At 33.2% G+C, this 15,586-nt stretch overlaps 1 protein-coding gene across 1 annotated transcript in view; it reads right to left on the bottom strand.

Annotated features, from left to right (window-relative positions):
* The window catches only part of DNAH8 (dynein axonemal heavy chain 8), a 138,230-nt gene that overhangs the window by 77,131 nt on the left and 45,513 nt on the right, over positions 1-15,586 (bottom strand). Inside the window, exons 31-43 of the mRNA XM_065630428.1 lie at positions 15,519-15,581; positions 14,331-14,431; positions 13,305-13,442; positions 10,195-10,435; positions 8,979-9,178; positions 8,439-8,592; positions 8,171-8,334; positions 7,922-8,024; positions 7,233-7,337; positions 6,785-6,946; positions 4,644-4,868; positions 3,365-3,537; positions 1,419-1,597 (exon numbers count right to left, since the gene is read on the bottom strand). Of these exons, the coding sequence (XP_065486500.1) occupies positions 1,419-1,597; positions 3,365-3,537; positions 4,644-4,868; positions 6,785-6,946; positions 7,233-7,337; positions 7,922-8,024; positions 8,171-8,334; positions 8,439-8,592; positions 8,979-9,178; positions 10,195-10,435; positions 13,305-13,442; positions 14,331-14,431; positions 15,519-15,581 (2,008 nt within the window). The remainder of the gene's footprint in view (positions 1-1,418; positions 1,598-3,364; positions 3,538-4,643; positions 4,869-6,784; positions 6,947-7,232; positions 7,338-7,921; positions 8,025-8,170; positions 8,335-8,438; positions 8,593-8,978; positions 9,179-10,194; positions 10,436-13,304; positions 13,443-14,330; positions 14,432-15,518; positions 15,582-15,586) is intronic.

Genomic DNA, 15,586 nt, shown 5'->3' with positions numbered 1-15,586 from the left:
CTTATAAATCATTATGATTGAAATTATTTTTTCACTAACTAGGGATTTAAATAAAACTTTGAATCTCATGAGATAGAAAATATTTCTCTTAGAGCATATATTTCTATGCATAAGCATTACCATTTTAAGTTCACTATAAACTACAAGTTTTTCATGTAATGGTAAAGGATATTAACAACATGCAAAGAGTGGACAATGCTCTGTGTAAACTTGTCTATGAAAGAAAGAGAGGAAAACTGAAAAAGAAAATTAAATGGAAAGTGAAATCTAGAAGCACTCTATTAATAACAATAATATTTTAATAAAGGATTAATTTCACAGTTGCCTAATTTCAGTTTTGAAAAGTAACATGTATATAGTAGCAACTAAGAGAATTGTTTCTTTAGCAACTTTTTATGAGAAAATTTGTAGCTGCATTTTTTTTCCCAAATTACATTGAAGTAAAGTAGGTAGTGGATTCTGTCATGTATTCGAATTTTTTTTTAAATTTGAACAGCTTGACTTTCAAAGGGGCAGTATGATTATAAACCCACAGCTTTAAGTACTTTCATGCCACAATCATTCAGTTGCTAAAAAAAAAATAATTAAAAAAAATTTTAAAAATAAAAAAATTTTTAAAACCCCAAAATTATTTCATTCCTCACTTCTCAATACATACAATACTATAACTTTGAAATATGAGCCAACAGAAATCTCAAGAAGTTCAAGTCCTTTATCTAGAACAGAATAACTCCATGCAGCAGTACAGGCTCAGTGCTGCCTGGCCACAAAGCACTTTTGTAGAAAATGACCTCACGTCTTGCTTAACGACTAACTGAGCATGAACCAGAATTATGCCCTTGTAGCAAAAGAAGCCAGCTGCATATTGGACAACAGTGTAGCCAGCAGGTTGAGAAAAATCATTGTTTGTGTCTACTCTGCACTTGTGAGATAGCAGCTGGAGTACTGTGTCCAGTTTGGGTCTTACCAATAGAGAGCAGACATTGATACATTTGCGTGAGTTCAGCAGATGGTTGTCATGATGGTAAGTGACTGAAGGACATGACACAGAGGAAGAGGCCGGAAGAATATTATTTGTTGAGCCTGAAGAGAAAGCTAAAAGGAAAGCCTATTGCTGTTCATAACTACCTAATAGGAGGCACTGAAAAATTGGAGCCAGGCTCTTCTTAGAGGTGCAGTGGAAGAAGAGACAACGAACCCAGGTTTCAATGTGGGAAATTCCAAGTCAATGGAAGTATAAAAAACCTGTTACCATGAGGATGGTCAAACACATGAACAGGGGCCCAGAAGCGTTGTGGAATGTCCAGCCCTGGAGATACTCAAACCCCAAAATTAATAAGGTCCTGAGCAACTTTCTCTAACTGCACCTGCTAAATGACCTGTGGAGCTCTCTTCTATCCTACATAAAGAAGTCTTACCTTTGAAAATCCTGCCCAAACCTCTGAAGTCCATTTGGTCAGAGCAGTTAAAGACTACTACATATTTTCCCAGAGCCTTTCCCATGTCTTTTGTTGTTTCTGTTTTACCAGTTCCAGCTGGTCCTGCTGGAGCTCCTCCCATGTTCATTCCCAAAGCCTGCGCTAAAGTTATATAGCACCTATAAACATTAATTCATATTAATTCATTGAGTCATATGAAAGTTACACGTGTATATATATATATAACAACGAGTTAAGTGATAGATTCTACAGCTCTTATGTTGAAACATTACTTCTTCATAAATCAGTTCTATTGATTTCTGTAAGTGTAGGAAGTTCAGAGTGGTAAAAGTCCAAAAATATAGCATTTAAACATTATTTAGAAAAGCAAAAAACTATCTGGTGTTAATCTAGTTTGTTAGAAACTGTGAATATTAGATAAGCTAAAAATTAATGCATATCACATAAAGGAATTTAATTGTCATTAACTCTTTTTACAGCTATAAAGAGCAGATGCTGGGGTTGAATTCTGCCACTTCATCATATTCCACAGTATCTTAATCTGTATACATTTCATTAGGTTAGGTCTACCGTTGTCTAAATAGTCAAGTGAAGTGTGAAAGAAGAAGGATATATGGTCCCTTCCACAACTACAGGTAAAAAAATCTTTACAATTCTACGAAAAATCGCCCTAAGCTTTATTTTTTTTTCCATCTTAAAAAGTTTAGATTAGTGGTTTAGTTATATACGAGTCTTAGTTATAATTTTGATTCATGGTAAGTTACAGAAGCAAAGTTCTTCACTATCAAATCTCTGAAAGCACTTCTAACGAAAGTATTTCTGGTTTTAATCCATATTTGAACAGAGTTTAATAACTAACTAGTTCCTACAGTTTAGCTTGAATCACTATAATATATTATGCTAAACTTGCACTGCAAGGACCTTGACGCTTTATAACCAACAAGAAACTTTAAAGTGACATAAAGGTTTCACTTCTACAGTTCTATTTGGGTCAAGGCAAATTTTGAGGTAGAATTTAACATTTTGCATCAAAAAAACTTGATTGTTGAGTGCAGTACAGTTCACTGCAGAAATGTATTGAACTTTCCATATTTTCACAATAGCAGTCCTGCCTCTTCTGAAGAAATAAAGGTGTTCAAAAAGCTGTACATATGTTCCACATAGGTAGCAAGGTGAACAATTGTAGGTTGGAAGAGTTATTTTCAATTCTTGAAGGGATCTTTTTGCAAGTGAAGTATATTTTGGCCTTCTATTTTCTCATTTGGTCAAAAGTGACATCTCAAGAAAGAAATCCATGGAGGAAGAATTTTGACAAAAAAAAAAAAGCCAAGAAATTCCTGGGTGGGGGAGGGGAAGAAAAATACTCATTGTTAATGGCTCATTGTTAAGCCACATTTGAAACAAAATTAATGGCTGGTTGCTTGCCTGGCTACAGAAGAATGGCAAGTGAGCGCATGTGCCTGGGACTTCGTCAATATCTAGATTCCTATGGACAAATCTAAACTGTTTCCCAGCACTAATAAAAGTCCAGACACTGACTGGTTGTCTTAGTCTTTCAAAGACATTGGTAGCCTCAAAATCTTTATAGAAACCCCTATTACAAAATTTGAAATATTTCATCTCATCTTTTCTTCAGTATAGAAATACTGCTAAACTGTACATTACTACATAACCTTAAACCAATTCATTTCTATTACTACAATTTTTTTTAAGACTGAGCAACATTAACATTTTATAGGAATTATTAAGTGTACAAATTAGTGAGACTCTACGTTTTCTAAAAGAGTAGGATTAAGCAAATGTATGAGATTTCCATGAACGACCTAGCCCACACAGGATTTATTTCAGAATGTACCATGAAAATACATGTTAAATAAACACTTAGCATATATGAAGTATTCATTATGCATAATTGTTTTTCTAACCTGTCTGTAAGAGGCGTTATAACCAGACGATCAGTGCAACCCAGAAATTCATTTTGGTAAACAAAATCAACATCTGTAATGGATACTATAACTTGATCTGAATCTTCATTAAAATAGAATCTAGACTGCTTTAACCATTCAAAATCAGTTGGTGATTTGATGTGCATTTTTACCTTCAAAGAGAGTAAATAGATGTATATGTTATAACTGAGCATCTACATTTATTGTCTTTGATAGCTGTGATAAAATGCTTATTTGTATGAGAATAATAAATGATTACTCAAGTTAAAGTTCCTATGTAAGTAAAATGAAATACATATAAACATCACATTATGTCTCCAGATGTATGCTAAACTGATACTGAAAAATGTTCTGATGACTTAACCTAATCATTACATCTGTGTTAATCAAATAAATTTTATATCGTTTTGGTAGTGCAGCTCACTCTCTGAATGAAATTAGCAAACAACACACTGCTAAATCCACCAAACACATTAGACCAAATGGCATGATGAAGGAAGGATCTGGCTGAAGCATGGAAGGCAATTGTGTAGAAATCTAATAAGCTTCTGCCATCGGCAGTAAAAATATGTGAGAAATGAGATGGCATTCCTCAAAGAATAAAGCAATGTAAACAATTCATCACAGTCTAAAAAGTTAAGGCATAAGATTGGCATTATCTGTTCATTTTATAGGGTGTTTTGTTCATCTTCTATGTCTTCTCCTTAGGAACCAGAAAGAGAATCCCAGTAGCCTGCTCTCCAAGGCAGTGGCAGAGACAGAAAGAAGAAACTAGGAGATATGGAAGATGTTGCTATCATTGCTGTAACTCTAGAAGGGGTGGAGCTAAAATGAAGCCTAGTGCCAACTACTGAGATTCTGTAACATGATAATTTCCATGAGGAAATTATCTGTGATGACAAAGCCACAACACCCTCAGCAGACTCAACTTTTAGTTATGCAAGTAAGAGTAATACAACAGTTTTTCAAAGAAAGGTCATACTAAGAGATTTTTGTCTATCAAAACAATTCTGTAGGAAGAAGTGGAAAATTGAAATATTCTAAGTGTAAAAATTTGGAGCAAATATTTAGATGACGGAACTGATGGATTTTATTCTAGTTCAAGCAAAAACGTACTATTTTTGCTACAATGAGATTATGGACATCTCTGTCTTACAAACACATGCATACACATGTGTAACTGTAGCTACTGCATGTAAGTAAAATTATTATAAAAGAAAATACTTTTAATTGCCAGAAATCAAAATTTGTACTTTACCAAATCATCAAAAATATCACGCTGATGCACATGAATGGTAATAAGTGTTTCAAATTTCACTCTGTCAAACTTGGAAAGATCATGTGTGGTCTGGCTGATCAACATATTCAGAATCTCCAGAAATCTCCCATTGGTTACTTGCATGATTTTTCTATCCTCTTTAGCATTCTGTAGAGCTTCTTCCGAATCATGTGTCCACAACATTTGAATTCCCAGTAATCCAACCTACAAATTTAATATGTGAAAGAAATATACAAGAATCACTTGTTGAACATTAGCCTTATTATATAAGCGTTAGGTGTAAGAGAAACAATAAATCATGCTGTACAGAGTCCCAAATCATCACTACATCCAGCATGATGCTATATCACCAGGATACTGTGCCCAAATTAATTGGCTCTGCTGTGGTACTGGAAACTCCTAAGAAAACATTTAAAAAATTTTATGAAAATTTGTCACATACTGAGATACACACAAATCAAGAATGATTCTCAGTTTCACTTACAATCCCTTAGTGTACTCCAATACCACAAAGATAAGCTGGTCTTAAATTGTGGGAAAAATAATTCTGAAAATTTCCCATTGCAAATTTGTAGCTAATTAAAGAACACTTTAAAAAAATGCTGTGCATTTCTGCTGAACATGGGGTGGATTGCTATCTTTCTAACATGCTGTCATGATGGGAGTACAGCCTAGAGAACATTGAGCTACAAGTTATTTTGCTTCCAAATAAGTCTAGAGAGGTATAGGATGTTGTGGGTAAACTACAGTCTCATATTGATCTTGATTTACAATATCAGGCACACCTATGACATAACAGGATAGATAAGAACCGTATCAATACCTTCCCCCCCCCACACACGGTATTTCTACTTTCACAAAGCACCAAGACCTAAAAATTTGACTAACCGACTCTTTCTACATTTCTGTCTCCCTATATCTGTAGTAAGTTCACGGATATAGAGATTGTGTAGCAGGAAATGGCACACCATCTTAGAATCGTTAGGCTATCGTCAGTAGAGTCTAAAACAAATTTATTTTAGAATAACCGATTAGTCAGAGAAAAAAAGAATCTTTTGATATGGCTTTTTCATGCTGCCTGTAACAGAAGATTCTGACACAGGAAAAAGGCACTCTGAAGGAAAGAAAATGTTTCAAATATTTGTCAGTATTTTCGCCACTTTCTTCTCTGTCCTGTAACAGAGGTTTTCTTTCTCTTTACTTTAAATTTCTTGGCCAAGGATCATTTTCTTCTTGTTCTCAACCCCACCAGCCCATTCTTACACAAGTAATTCTTCAAACATACAAACATATGGATTAGCAAGACATGGGAAAGAGCAGCTTTGCAGAACTTAGTAAAGCCACTTCGAAATATCTGCCATGCAAACAAGACAAACAGTCCTTATCTGTTTAAAAAAAAGTAGTGGACTTTCTAATACTTCCAAGATAATACATAATTACATCATAAATACAGCTGCAAGATAATTCAAATAAATATTTGAGTGTACTATTTTTTTTAACTAGCAATGCATGGGCCAGTTTTAATATTTGCAGAATTTCTATAAAAATAATTACACCCAGCACTGTACTGATTAGCAAATTACAGTCAGAATTTCTACAGCACAGGAAAGAATTCATTACTTGTTAATGAAATTCATGAATTATCAGTAAGATGGAGGAGTCTCTAGGCAAACTAGAATCCTTCAAGATGATAGGCTTCTATTTGGACTGTATTACCGTAGTGACAAATAGATGAACTATGAGGTAAATCTTGTAAATTATGAGATAAATAATCATAATCATAGCTCTTCTGATCTTAAATTATGAGAGATAAATCAATTTGCACAAGAAATGTTATTTGCATCTGAAAAGGGTTCAATATCCATCACAGAAAATATATGCTCTACATTCTCCAAGAGAAAAAAAAAGTCATTTTGAAGTAGATTACAAGAAAAATATTATGCTATAAAATAGGGTACCAAAGTTGAAGTCGAGAAGGATTGCCTTCTACTGAGTAGATCCATGTCCTTATTTTCTCCATGAAAACTTAATCGTATAGACAATTCTGTATGCTTTTCACATCCCATCTTCCCCCTCACACATCCAGACTGCACACAAAAATCCACATCCTGTCATCTCACCTGTGCTGGGAACTGATTAAGAAAATTCAGCAAATTATATCCTGGGTCACTAATTTGGTAATATGCTGCCCTAATTATGCCATGCAATGACATCTGCTGCACACGCAATAAATCCTGCAACCAAAGTTCTACTGGTCCTTTTGCAATCACTGGAGTGTCCAACTGAAAAATGAATAAAAGTAAAAGGTACCAAAATAAAACATAGTTACCAAACTTCTGTTCAAGAACATTAGTTACTAAATAGTTACTAAATTTCTGTTCAAGACAACTGCATGTTTAATTTCAATAAACACATGAAATTTATTTAATCTTAATTAAATGTCTTAACATCTTATGGTTTTGTTACACCTGTCCTTGAAATGTTCATTTGTAATTAACAATAATTCCATTTAGTATATAGTTATGTGATCAATTTTTTTTTTTAAAAAAAAAAAAGTCAGAGAATTACTGGAATTTTTTCTCCTTCTCTTGATATGACTGCCAGTATGCGATCATAATCCTTTTGATGAAATTCTGCTTCGTTTATGTTGTCAGATATGGAAGGCAGATGTGGCTGTAAGGAACATTTAGAAATCTTTTAATGTAAATATATAACATCAGCAAACAGAAAAAAAAATTCAAGTAAGGTTACCCCACAAAGGTTCATCTAAACCTATAGATGAATTTCAGGCTATCTGTAGGTGATAATTACAGCAATAGTTGTTAATGATTTTATCTCTATTTGCTGGTTTTTTGCAGTTTCCAGAGGTGGTCCAGCAGAACAGAGATCAGCTATAGTGTGAGATCAACTATCTTATCTCAATCAACCTTCAGTAACAATCCAGACTGGCTGGATGAATTTTGCAATATGCAAAGCATGGAAGTCTCACAGGGACCCTTCTGTTAGTTTAGTTGTGAAAGGAACCACAAGGAAATCACTTGATGCAATCATATTCTAGTGTTCTGAATTCTGAAGATTTTTTTTTTTAATTATAGATATCCATTTCATATTTTGTTAAAGACTAGAGAGCAAGAAGTTAATTTTTTTCTCAAGCAAAGTTTGTAAGGAGAAAATGGTTACATTTTAATTTATTAAATGGTTTTTCATATTCTATTTCTTTGTTGTTATAAGCAGAAAAAGAATCATTAAGTTTGTACCTGAATTGTATGAGAATCACTTGCTTGTCCAAGAATTTCAAGAAGGACAGGATCGGAAACAAAAAAGAATCTAGGAAACACTAGTCTTTTCTTCTCTAAGTATCTTTAAAATTGAAGAAGATTTTTATTAGAATATTTCAGGTCTCCATTTTTTTCTACATAAGAGTGAAAGTCAGACTGAAACACTATCAATATTTCACATAAAATGTTTACAAAATAAGAATGCATTAAAAACAAAACCATTCATACCCTGTGAGTGATTTCTGGCATACTTCCAATTGTTCATGTAAGTGAGGGAGAAGTTGCTCCATAGTCTCATCACCGACACAGCAGGTAATTACATTTGGGTTTTCACGAGCTCGTTGCATTATTCTTAGCCATGATTTGTCAATATTCTGAAAACGCTTTGCTTCCTATAGATAGAAAAAATATAAGTACTTTCACAGCATAATCTGTTGGAAATTCTTACACAGATAGCTTTTAGTAAACAATGATAAGCAAGCACTGTAAAGTTTACCTGGGGTAACTGTTTAGCGATATCTCCCCCTACAAAAACAGCTTCAAGATAAACCCAGAGGTTCTGCACAATGAGCCATTCTTCAATTATTTCTGTAGAGTTGCTTAGTTTAGAAACCCAGCTCTGAATGTCCTTTTTAAATGGCGCATTGTATCTAGAAAAAGAAAGAGAAGAAATCATTTAATTTTTTAAAAAGCTATTATAAAATAAATAAATACAATAGTTAAAAAAACCCACAACAAACGAACAAACACACACCACAAAAACACACACACCCCACACAAATAACACTTGTTTCACTTACAACAAGAAGAATCTTGTGGAAAGTCTCTACCAGTTTGATTACATTCAAATATACCGAGACAGTAGTCTGCTACTAAGAGATGAAAGTCTTGCACTTGAGGAAGTTTTTCATTAGACACCGTAACATTCTTTTTCATTCAAAAAATAATATTCCATTCAAATTTACTGCTGATTTAGCTTGACAATAGTACAGTTCCTATTTCAGTTTATTCCAGAAAATAATCCATTTAAAAGTACCTATTGCTCAGTAAAGAGCCAAGAATCATTAAACTGTCCTCCATCAATGCTACAATTTCTGCTGATTCATTTCCCTTTAACATTAACTCTCCTCTTGCTTTGAATTGTGAGAAGCTCAGAGTTTGGTTTCCCCATATGTCAGCTATTTGAGAAAGTTTGGCTTCTATATCCTTTTCCTTTGTAGCAGATATGCATATATCCTGTAAAGAAAGAACCATTTTTTAGAATGTTAATTCTTCAGAAAAAAAATATTTCCTAATATTGCACATCTAGTAACAGAGTATTAAAAACCACATAGAAAATTTTATAAAATAGTACAGAAATGTGTCACACAAATGCAGAGATTACACTACTAATTTTACCCACTCAAATTACATGTACGGATAACTGAGAAGTGCACACTTAGAAATGCACGGATATACCATTTTTGTAGCTTGACATTTTGTTATTTCTGCATAACAAGATTTCTGAATCATAATTTCTACAAGGCTTAGGGTAGCAATGTAGACTCATCACTAGATGAACTCTCAATCTTATCACATTTCGACCTTTCGCTTGGAAAGGTCATCAAGTCCAACATTCTATTCAAATCAGAGCTTAATTCAAAATTAAGCAGATCAGCGTGGAATGTTTCCATATACATCAAGTATGAATTTAACAATGGCTTTTGCATGCATATTTACCCTATAAAACCTGAAAACTCCATTGAGAGTTTTTCAGATTATGTGGGAAATCTTTTGAAACTGTATGGTTCAAAAGAAGCCATAAAGATCTAGAAAAGTATTCATATTAAATATTAATAAGCATGGAGCCTCCTCTAAAGTTTTTGATCTATTTACAAATCTTTAAAGCAACAACATAGTTAAAAAAATAGGTGACCGTGACAATTTGAAATTCTGCTTGGTTTTGTTTTTTCTTTTTTTTCCTGTTTAAAAAGAGCTTAAAAAATTATACAAAACGAGACCACGAAGAATGTAAAGAAATTATCTAGAAATAAGCGTCCAAAGATTCCAGCTGCTACCCCTGTCTTTGTTCACACGGATAAGAACTTCCAAATAAAATATAAATTATTTTAAACTAGTGTGGTCTGATGGAGGGTCAAGGACTTTAATGAAGTAAAAAAATACTTTTTTAAAAGGTGATCATTTTATATGTAATCATATTATTTTTGCTGACAACATATAATGAACGGGGAGGGGGGAATGTATGTACCTACCTCAATATCTTCTTTATTTTTAAGAATTGGTGCTTCCATGATGTTTCGAAGACAAAAAGAATCAGATTCTATATCAAATTTATGTCCTGTTATTTCAGCAATACGATCCCAGTGTCTTGGCTTCATTGCTTTGTCGGTCATCATTTCCAACAAAGGACAAGACTCACTAAAATCATCTATTTTTTTCTTGAGGTCTAAAAACGCTTGCCAGTGTTGAAGTCCTTTAGGGAGTCTACGACACCTGCAGTTCAGTTAAATAGATACAGTAGTAAATGCCTCTTTTGTCAAAATAGGAATTGTTTAAACCTTTTAAAAACAGACAAGGAGGTACGAAGCAGCTTGTACTGAGGCCAACATTTTCTATGTGAAATTCCAATTTGTGTCAATTAGTTGACCTTTTTAGGAATAACTAAAGCAAATGCCCTACTAACAAATCATAATATTTAAGAATTTTAACCACTGATAATGCTCTTTGCAAATAAATATAAACATTGCATTTTACATTAAAACATAGCTTATCTACTGCTTATCATCACAAGCTTTTTATTGGCAAATAAAAAATGAAAGTAAAATTAGTTAAATTTCACATATGCAATCCTTGTGCAAGTACAATATTTACTTCAGTTTACAATACCAGTAACACACATGGCATGTATTAGCACACCACTTCACAGATAGATGTGAAAACTAGATACATATTACCACCTTCTCCTTGACTTCTGGCTAGTAGTCCTGAAACTATTCACTCGGAAAATGAAAATTGTATACTTGTAATGTGGCAAAAAAACCTCTCAGTAAAGCAGTTAAATGAATAGTCACCTCTTTGACCACACTTTTACAGAGCCTAAAGACAAAGAATTAAGCAGTTGACCCACCACAGGAATGTCTTAATGTAAATGATAAAGAATCTCCTTAGCAGGAAAACTAATAAAGCCTGGATCGTATTTCCCTTGGGTTTGCATTCTTTGTCACTTACCTCTCTCCTTCCCACTGATATAATTTCATATTTGCTGCAGCCAGGTACAATACAACAGTCTGTGTCTGGTTTAGAGCTATGTTGGTGCTATGTGGTTGCCAGTACATTCATATTAATTAGCTCGCTGTTTGCTGTCAAATAATGTTTAATACCTGCCTGCCTTTCCCTGAGGGGGAAAAGTATTTTGTGTCTGTTTGTGGATTATTGTGTAGTTTTGACTTTTATAAAACTCAAGGTTATTCTGTGCAAAATTTGCCTTATTAAAAGTTTAAACTAGCCAACAGTTTAAAAATCGCTAAAAAAGAGGAGCACAGACATGGTCAAGACAGTGACATCACAGATCACCTTTTTCCTTAGAAAACCAGGCAAGACATCTGAATAGTTCATACATTTCTCTGTTTGCAGCCATTCTTTTCACTCATTAGTAAAGACTTAATGTCAGGTTCAGGGATTTGGGACACAGGAATCACATACAGCTAAAGACGCAGATTTTGAATGTCATGCTGCAGGTTCCAGAGCTGGGAGCCCTGTTATCATTACTGAGTCTTGTGAACCAGGAGATACTGTTTTACACAAAGACAAGATGCTGCCAATTAGGTGTCTGTCAACAATTTGCTTCACTGAGAGACTCTTAATCCCTAAAATTCTAACAGCATATATAGCCTCAAATTTGGGAAAGAAAAGTAATCTTTGGTACATATTTCCTTGAGAGGTCTGTAGTCTCTGGTTAACATTTCCCACTTAGAAATTCAGAAATAATGTAAATCTAAAATGTGTATTTACTAGACTACCATGACAACTTGGACTAGAAGCCAATAAGAGTCAAAAAAAAAAAAATCAAGTAAAAAAATCGCCACATTCTGTAGTAAAGATCCACTCCTTGTAGTTTAGGAAGGTTATTATACTATTTTGGGTTTACCTGAACCCATCAGTGTGATAAGCCATGAAAAACTGCCAATGTAATGCCAAGAGGTAAAATACGTTGACAAATGGAGAATGGAAGGAAATGATGGGTAAGTAGGTGGGATGTCTACTTAACGGCCTAAGAACAAACTATTTATACTGAAGATATTTTTTCTTTACTGCATTTACAAAAGTAATTGCCCTTTTACACACTTCTACTTGGACTACCTTAAGCAAACGTCAATTTCAGAGAGTAATAGAATTTAGCTCTTGTGGAGCTCTGTATTTTAGCAATTAGATTTTAACATTATCTAAGATTGATTTAAAGGTGTTTTAATAGGCCTGCACTGCTCTATAATTGCAGTATAGTTGTACTCAAAAATACCAAATGCTGGCACAAGTACAACTGTACATCGATTAGTCATGCCTTTATTTTTGGAGATTAATAATGAAAGATTCTGGAATATTGTTCTAATAGGAGGACTGGGAGTGCAAAGAAAAGTGCCAGGAAAGCTGGACTTGTTTTAGGATGGAGCTTGCCAAGCTTATAACAGGACTCTCTTAGGTAGCAGGAGAGTTGAGGACTGAAGTCAATGATGCAGTTACTCTGTTATGAAATAATCCTTGTCTTCTGTGTTCTATTTCTTCCCCAAAATAATATATGTGCTTTTGAAAAAACTAAAAATAGAGTCAAATTAAAAGGTCAGAAAATACTTCTGAAACAAACTAATTATAGATCTCATCCTCTCAACAGTGTCAAAAACATTTTAAGCTTTCAGCATTACTGCAATGTTTTTAACTTTTTTACAAACCCACACTATTTAAGACACTCAGCATGGTTAATATATTTGAAATGACTGAAATATTTTTTAAAAAAATGACAAAATATTCTAAAAGACTCATGAATGTTATTCTTTTATTCAGGACTTAAAATCAATGGGCTAACACTAGTTTAAGAACTTACCTTTTACAAGCTCTCCTAATCTCTTGGTTGGTTTTAGCTAAGGAGATCAACACTTCAAATGACTGTATGCCCTCCAATTACCAAAACTATAGGTAAAGGCTGGTAAACTATAAGTACAGTGTTATTCCACTCTTCCTTGAAGACTCTTATCACTTTATGACAACCTTATTCATGGAAGGTTTTATTTAAATATAACAAATAGCTTTACTGAAGTTACTTAAATCTTAATGCATTGAACATCAGTTACAATTCATATTATGAGCACACCTGTTTTGAAATTCCAGAAGTTCAGCATTAATTTTTTCAATATCTACATCTGTCCAAAGTATCTCATAATAACCATTGATATTGTTTATTACAGTATCATATAATCCATACAATTTCTGAAGAAAGCCTAACTCCTTCCTGGGGGAAAAAAAAAAATCATAATGATGATTTCAGTCAGCTATTTGGATATCTATCTCACAATAATTAAATACATGGTATATTAATATAACTACAAATGATAGAGGTAAATCAATTAGATTATGTTTCTTAATGTAGAAAGGAACACTTCGTGAATAAAATCCACAAAAAAGAGCAGATGGTGCTAAGGACCTAATATCTACGCTAAACATATTTGGAGGAAGCTTTGCTTTAGTCTAATTCTATAAAACTTCCATTCATCCAAAAGGAACCTAGCTTACGTACTCTGCACTGGCTCTGCAGTGCAAAGCAAAGCATGGCAAGTGGAGACAATGAGTCAATTTACTTTAGTAGCACTCTGTGAACTAAAACGATAACCTAAAAACAGCCAGAAAGGGTCAGATCCTCATCTGGTATGAATCATCATCAAACCATTGAAACAGCTGGAGGAGAAACTTCAGAATCTGATTCTCATCTGTACAGCTGCTCCAAAAACTTCAGCTTTCATAAAAGTCCTAGTTATATTTTTCATATATGATGATACACTGATCTTTTCTTTTTTGCTCTTTGTGCCATATCTTAATATATAATACTATATTTATTCATCTACTTATATATAAGCATATATATATTTCTAGGACATGGTATTCTACTCCTTTATATGGTATTTACATGCAGTAAAATAATCTGGTATGGTTCTGTTACCATTATAAATACAACTATTCTTTACTGGAAAATTCATTAGACCTCTAAAATTTTCATTGATTTTTTTTGTTTAATTTAAGGCAATGGAAACCTTCCATATTGTAATAGTTTCCTCTTCGATGTACCATAAGCCTTTCTAACATACTTAATAAACATGTAAGAGAGCTGTATTTCCACAGTTACCTGATCTTTTGCAAAACTGCATAGTCTGTGACAGGCAATCCAAACAACTGCTCACCAGATGAGTATGTGATAAACTTTCTCCACAGCTCATCAAAGTTAGCCTGATAAAATTAGGATTCATACAGACAAAATTAAAATATTTTTACAAGTTTTAATTTAAATAATTAAACAGTTCTAAACTTGACTTGAAAGAATTCTATTAGAAGCACACTTAATTGTCTGAAAATATTTTTGATCAAAAATTTTGAAGTTCTCACGTAATGTAATACTCGAATTCATATATTGAATTCAAATAGTGAAAACTGAATCAATAATTTGAAGAAGCATTTTATAAAAATGGGATGTGAAATTAATTCCACTTCACTAAGAAAAAATACACAGTCTGAGAAAAACACTGGAGAGTACTGAAAAATACAACTACTTTCAAAGTATAACTGTTGTCCAAAGGCTATGATCACCATTAAAAATGGTGAAGAAAGAAGAATGATTTTGGCATTACTATCCATAACTACAAAGCATTCTTTTGGCAAAATAATAAATACAGTCAATTCGACTAAAATCACTCCATTTTCAATATGTATTTGATGCATTAGGAAGTTTAAGCACCTTCTGTTAGTTAGTGCTTTTCATAAAATTTGCATTTACTTTTTACAGCCTACACAATACGAAGACACTGAAAAAAGTCTTATTGAAAAAAATCTTCAAGTTACTGTAACTTGCAGAGAAAGGAAGAAGGATTTAAAAAAGATTAAAACCTGGTTATAGACCCATGAACTAAGGTTCATAACAAACAAATATCAATTTCAAAGACAATTATCTAATGGAAAATATGAACTTTAAAAGACGAAAGTATTAGCTAATGCAAATGATATGTAACCCAGCTTCTTTTCAGTCATTATTCAGTTGTTGTGCTTGAATCTTTCATCATCTACTTCTTTTATTACTTCAAGTCAATAATTTCTGCTCACAAAATGCAAGGTTACACATCAATCAATCAATCAAATCAATCCTTCCACATTTAGGAAAACATTGCCTAATAGAAACTATAGTTAACACAATACTACACAGAACATCCACCAAGACACATTTACCAAAGGTTGTAAAATGTGTCTTTTCCTAAACTTGCTTTGCTAAGCAATACCAATTTTAATTTTAATTATTTGGAAACTCAACAGTTTATTTTCTTACCTGAAAGATTTGTAGTCTATTACTGGCTTCCTGAGGTGGAATACTTGGAACCATAGGTCCTTCCTTTC

Source organism: Caloenas nicobarica, chromosome 3, assembly GCF_036013445.1.
Source record: "Caloenas nicobarica isolate bCalNic1 chromosome 3, bCalNic1.hap1, whole genome shotgun sequence".
In the NCBI taxonomy this organism is placed as follows: domain Eukaryota; kingdom Metazoa; phylum Chordata; class Aves; order Columbiformes; family Columbidae; genus Caloenas; species Caloenas nicobarica.
The sequence above is the reverse complement of the archived record's forward strand: the minus strand, read 5'-3'. Positions and strand labels throughout refer to the sequence as shown.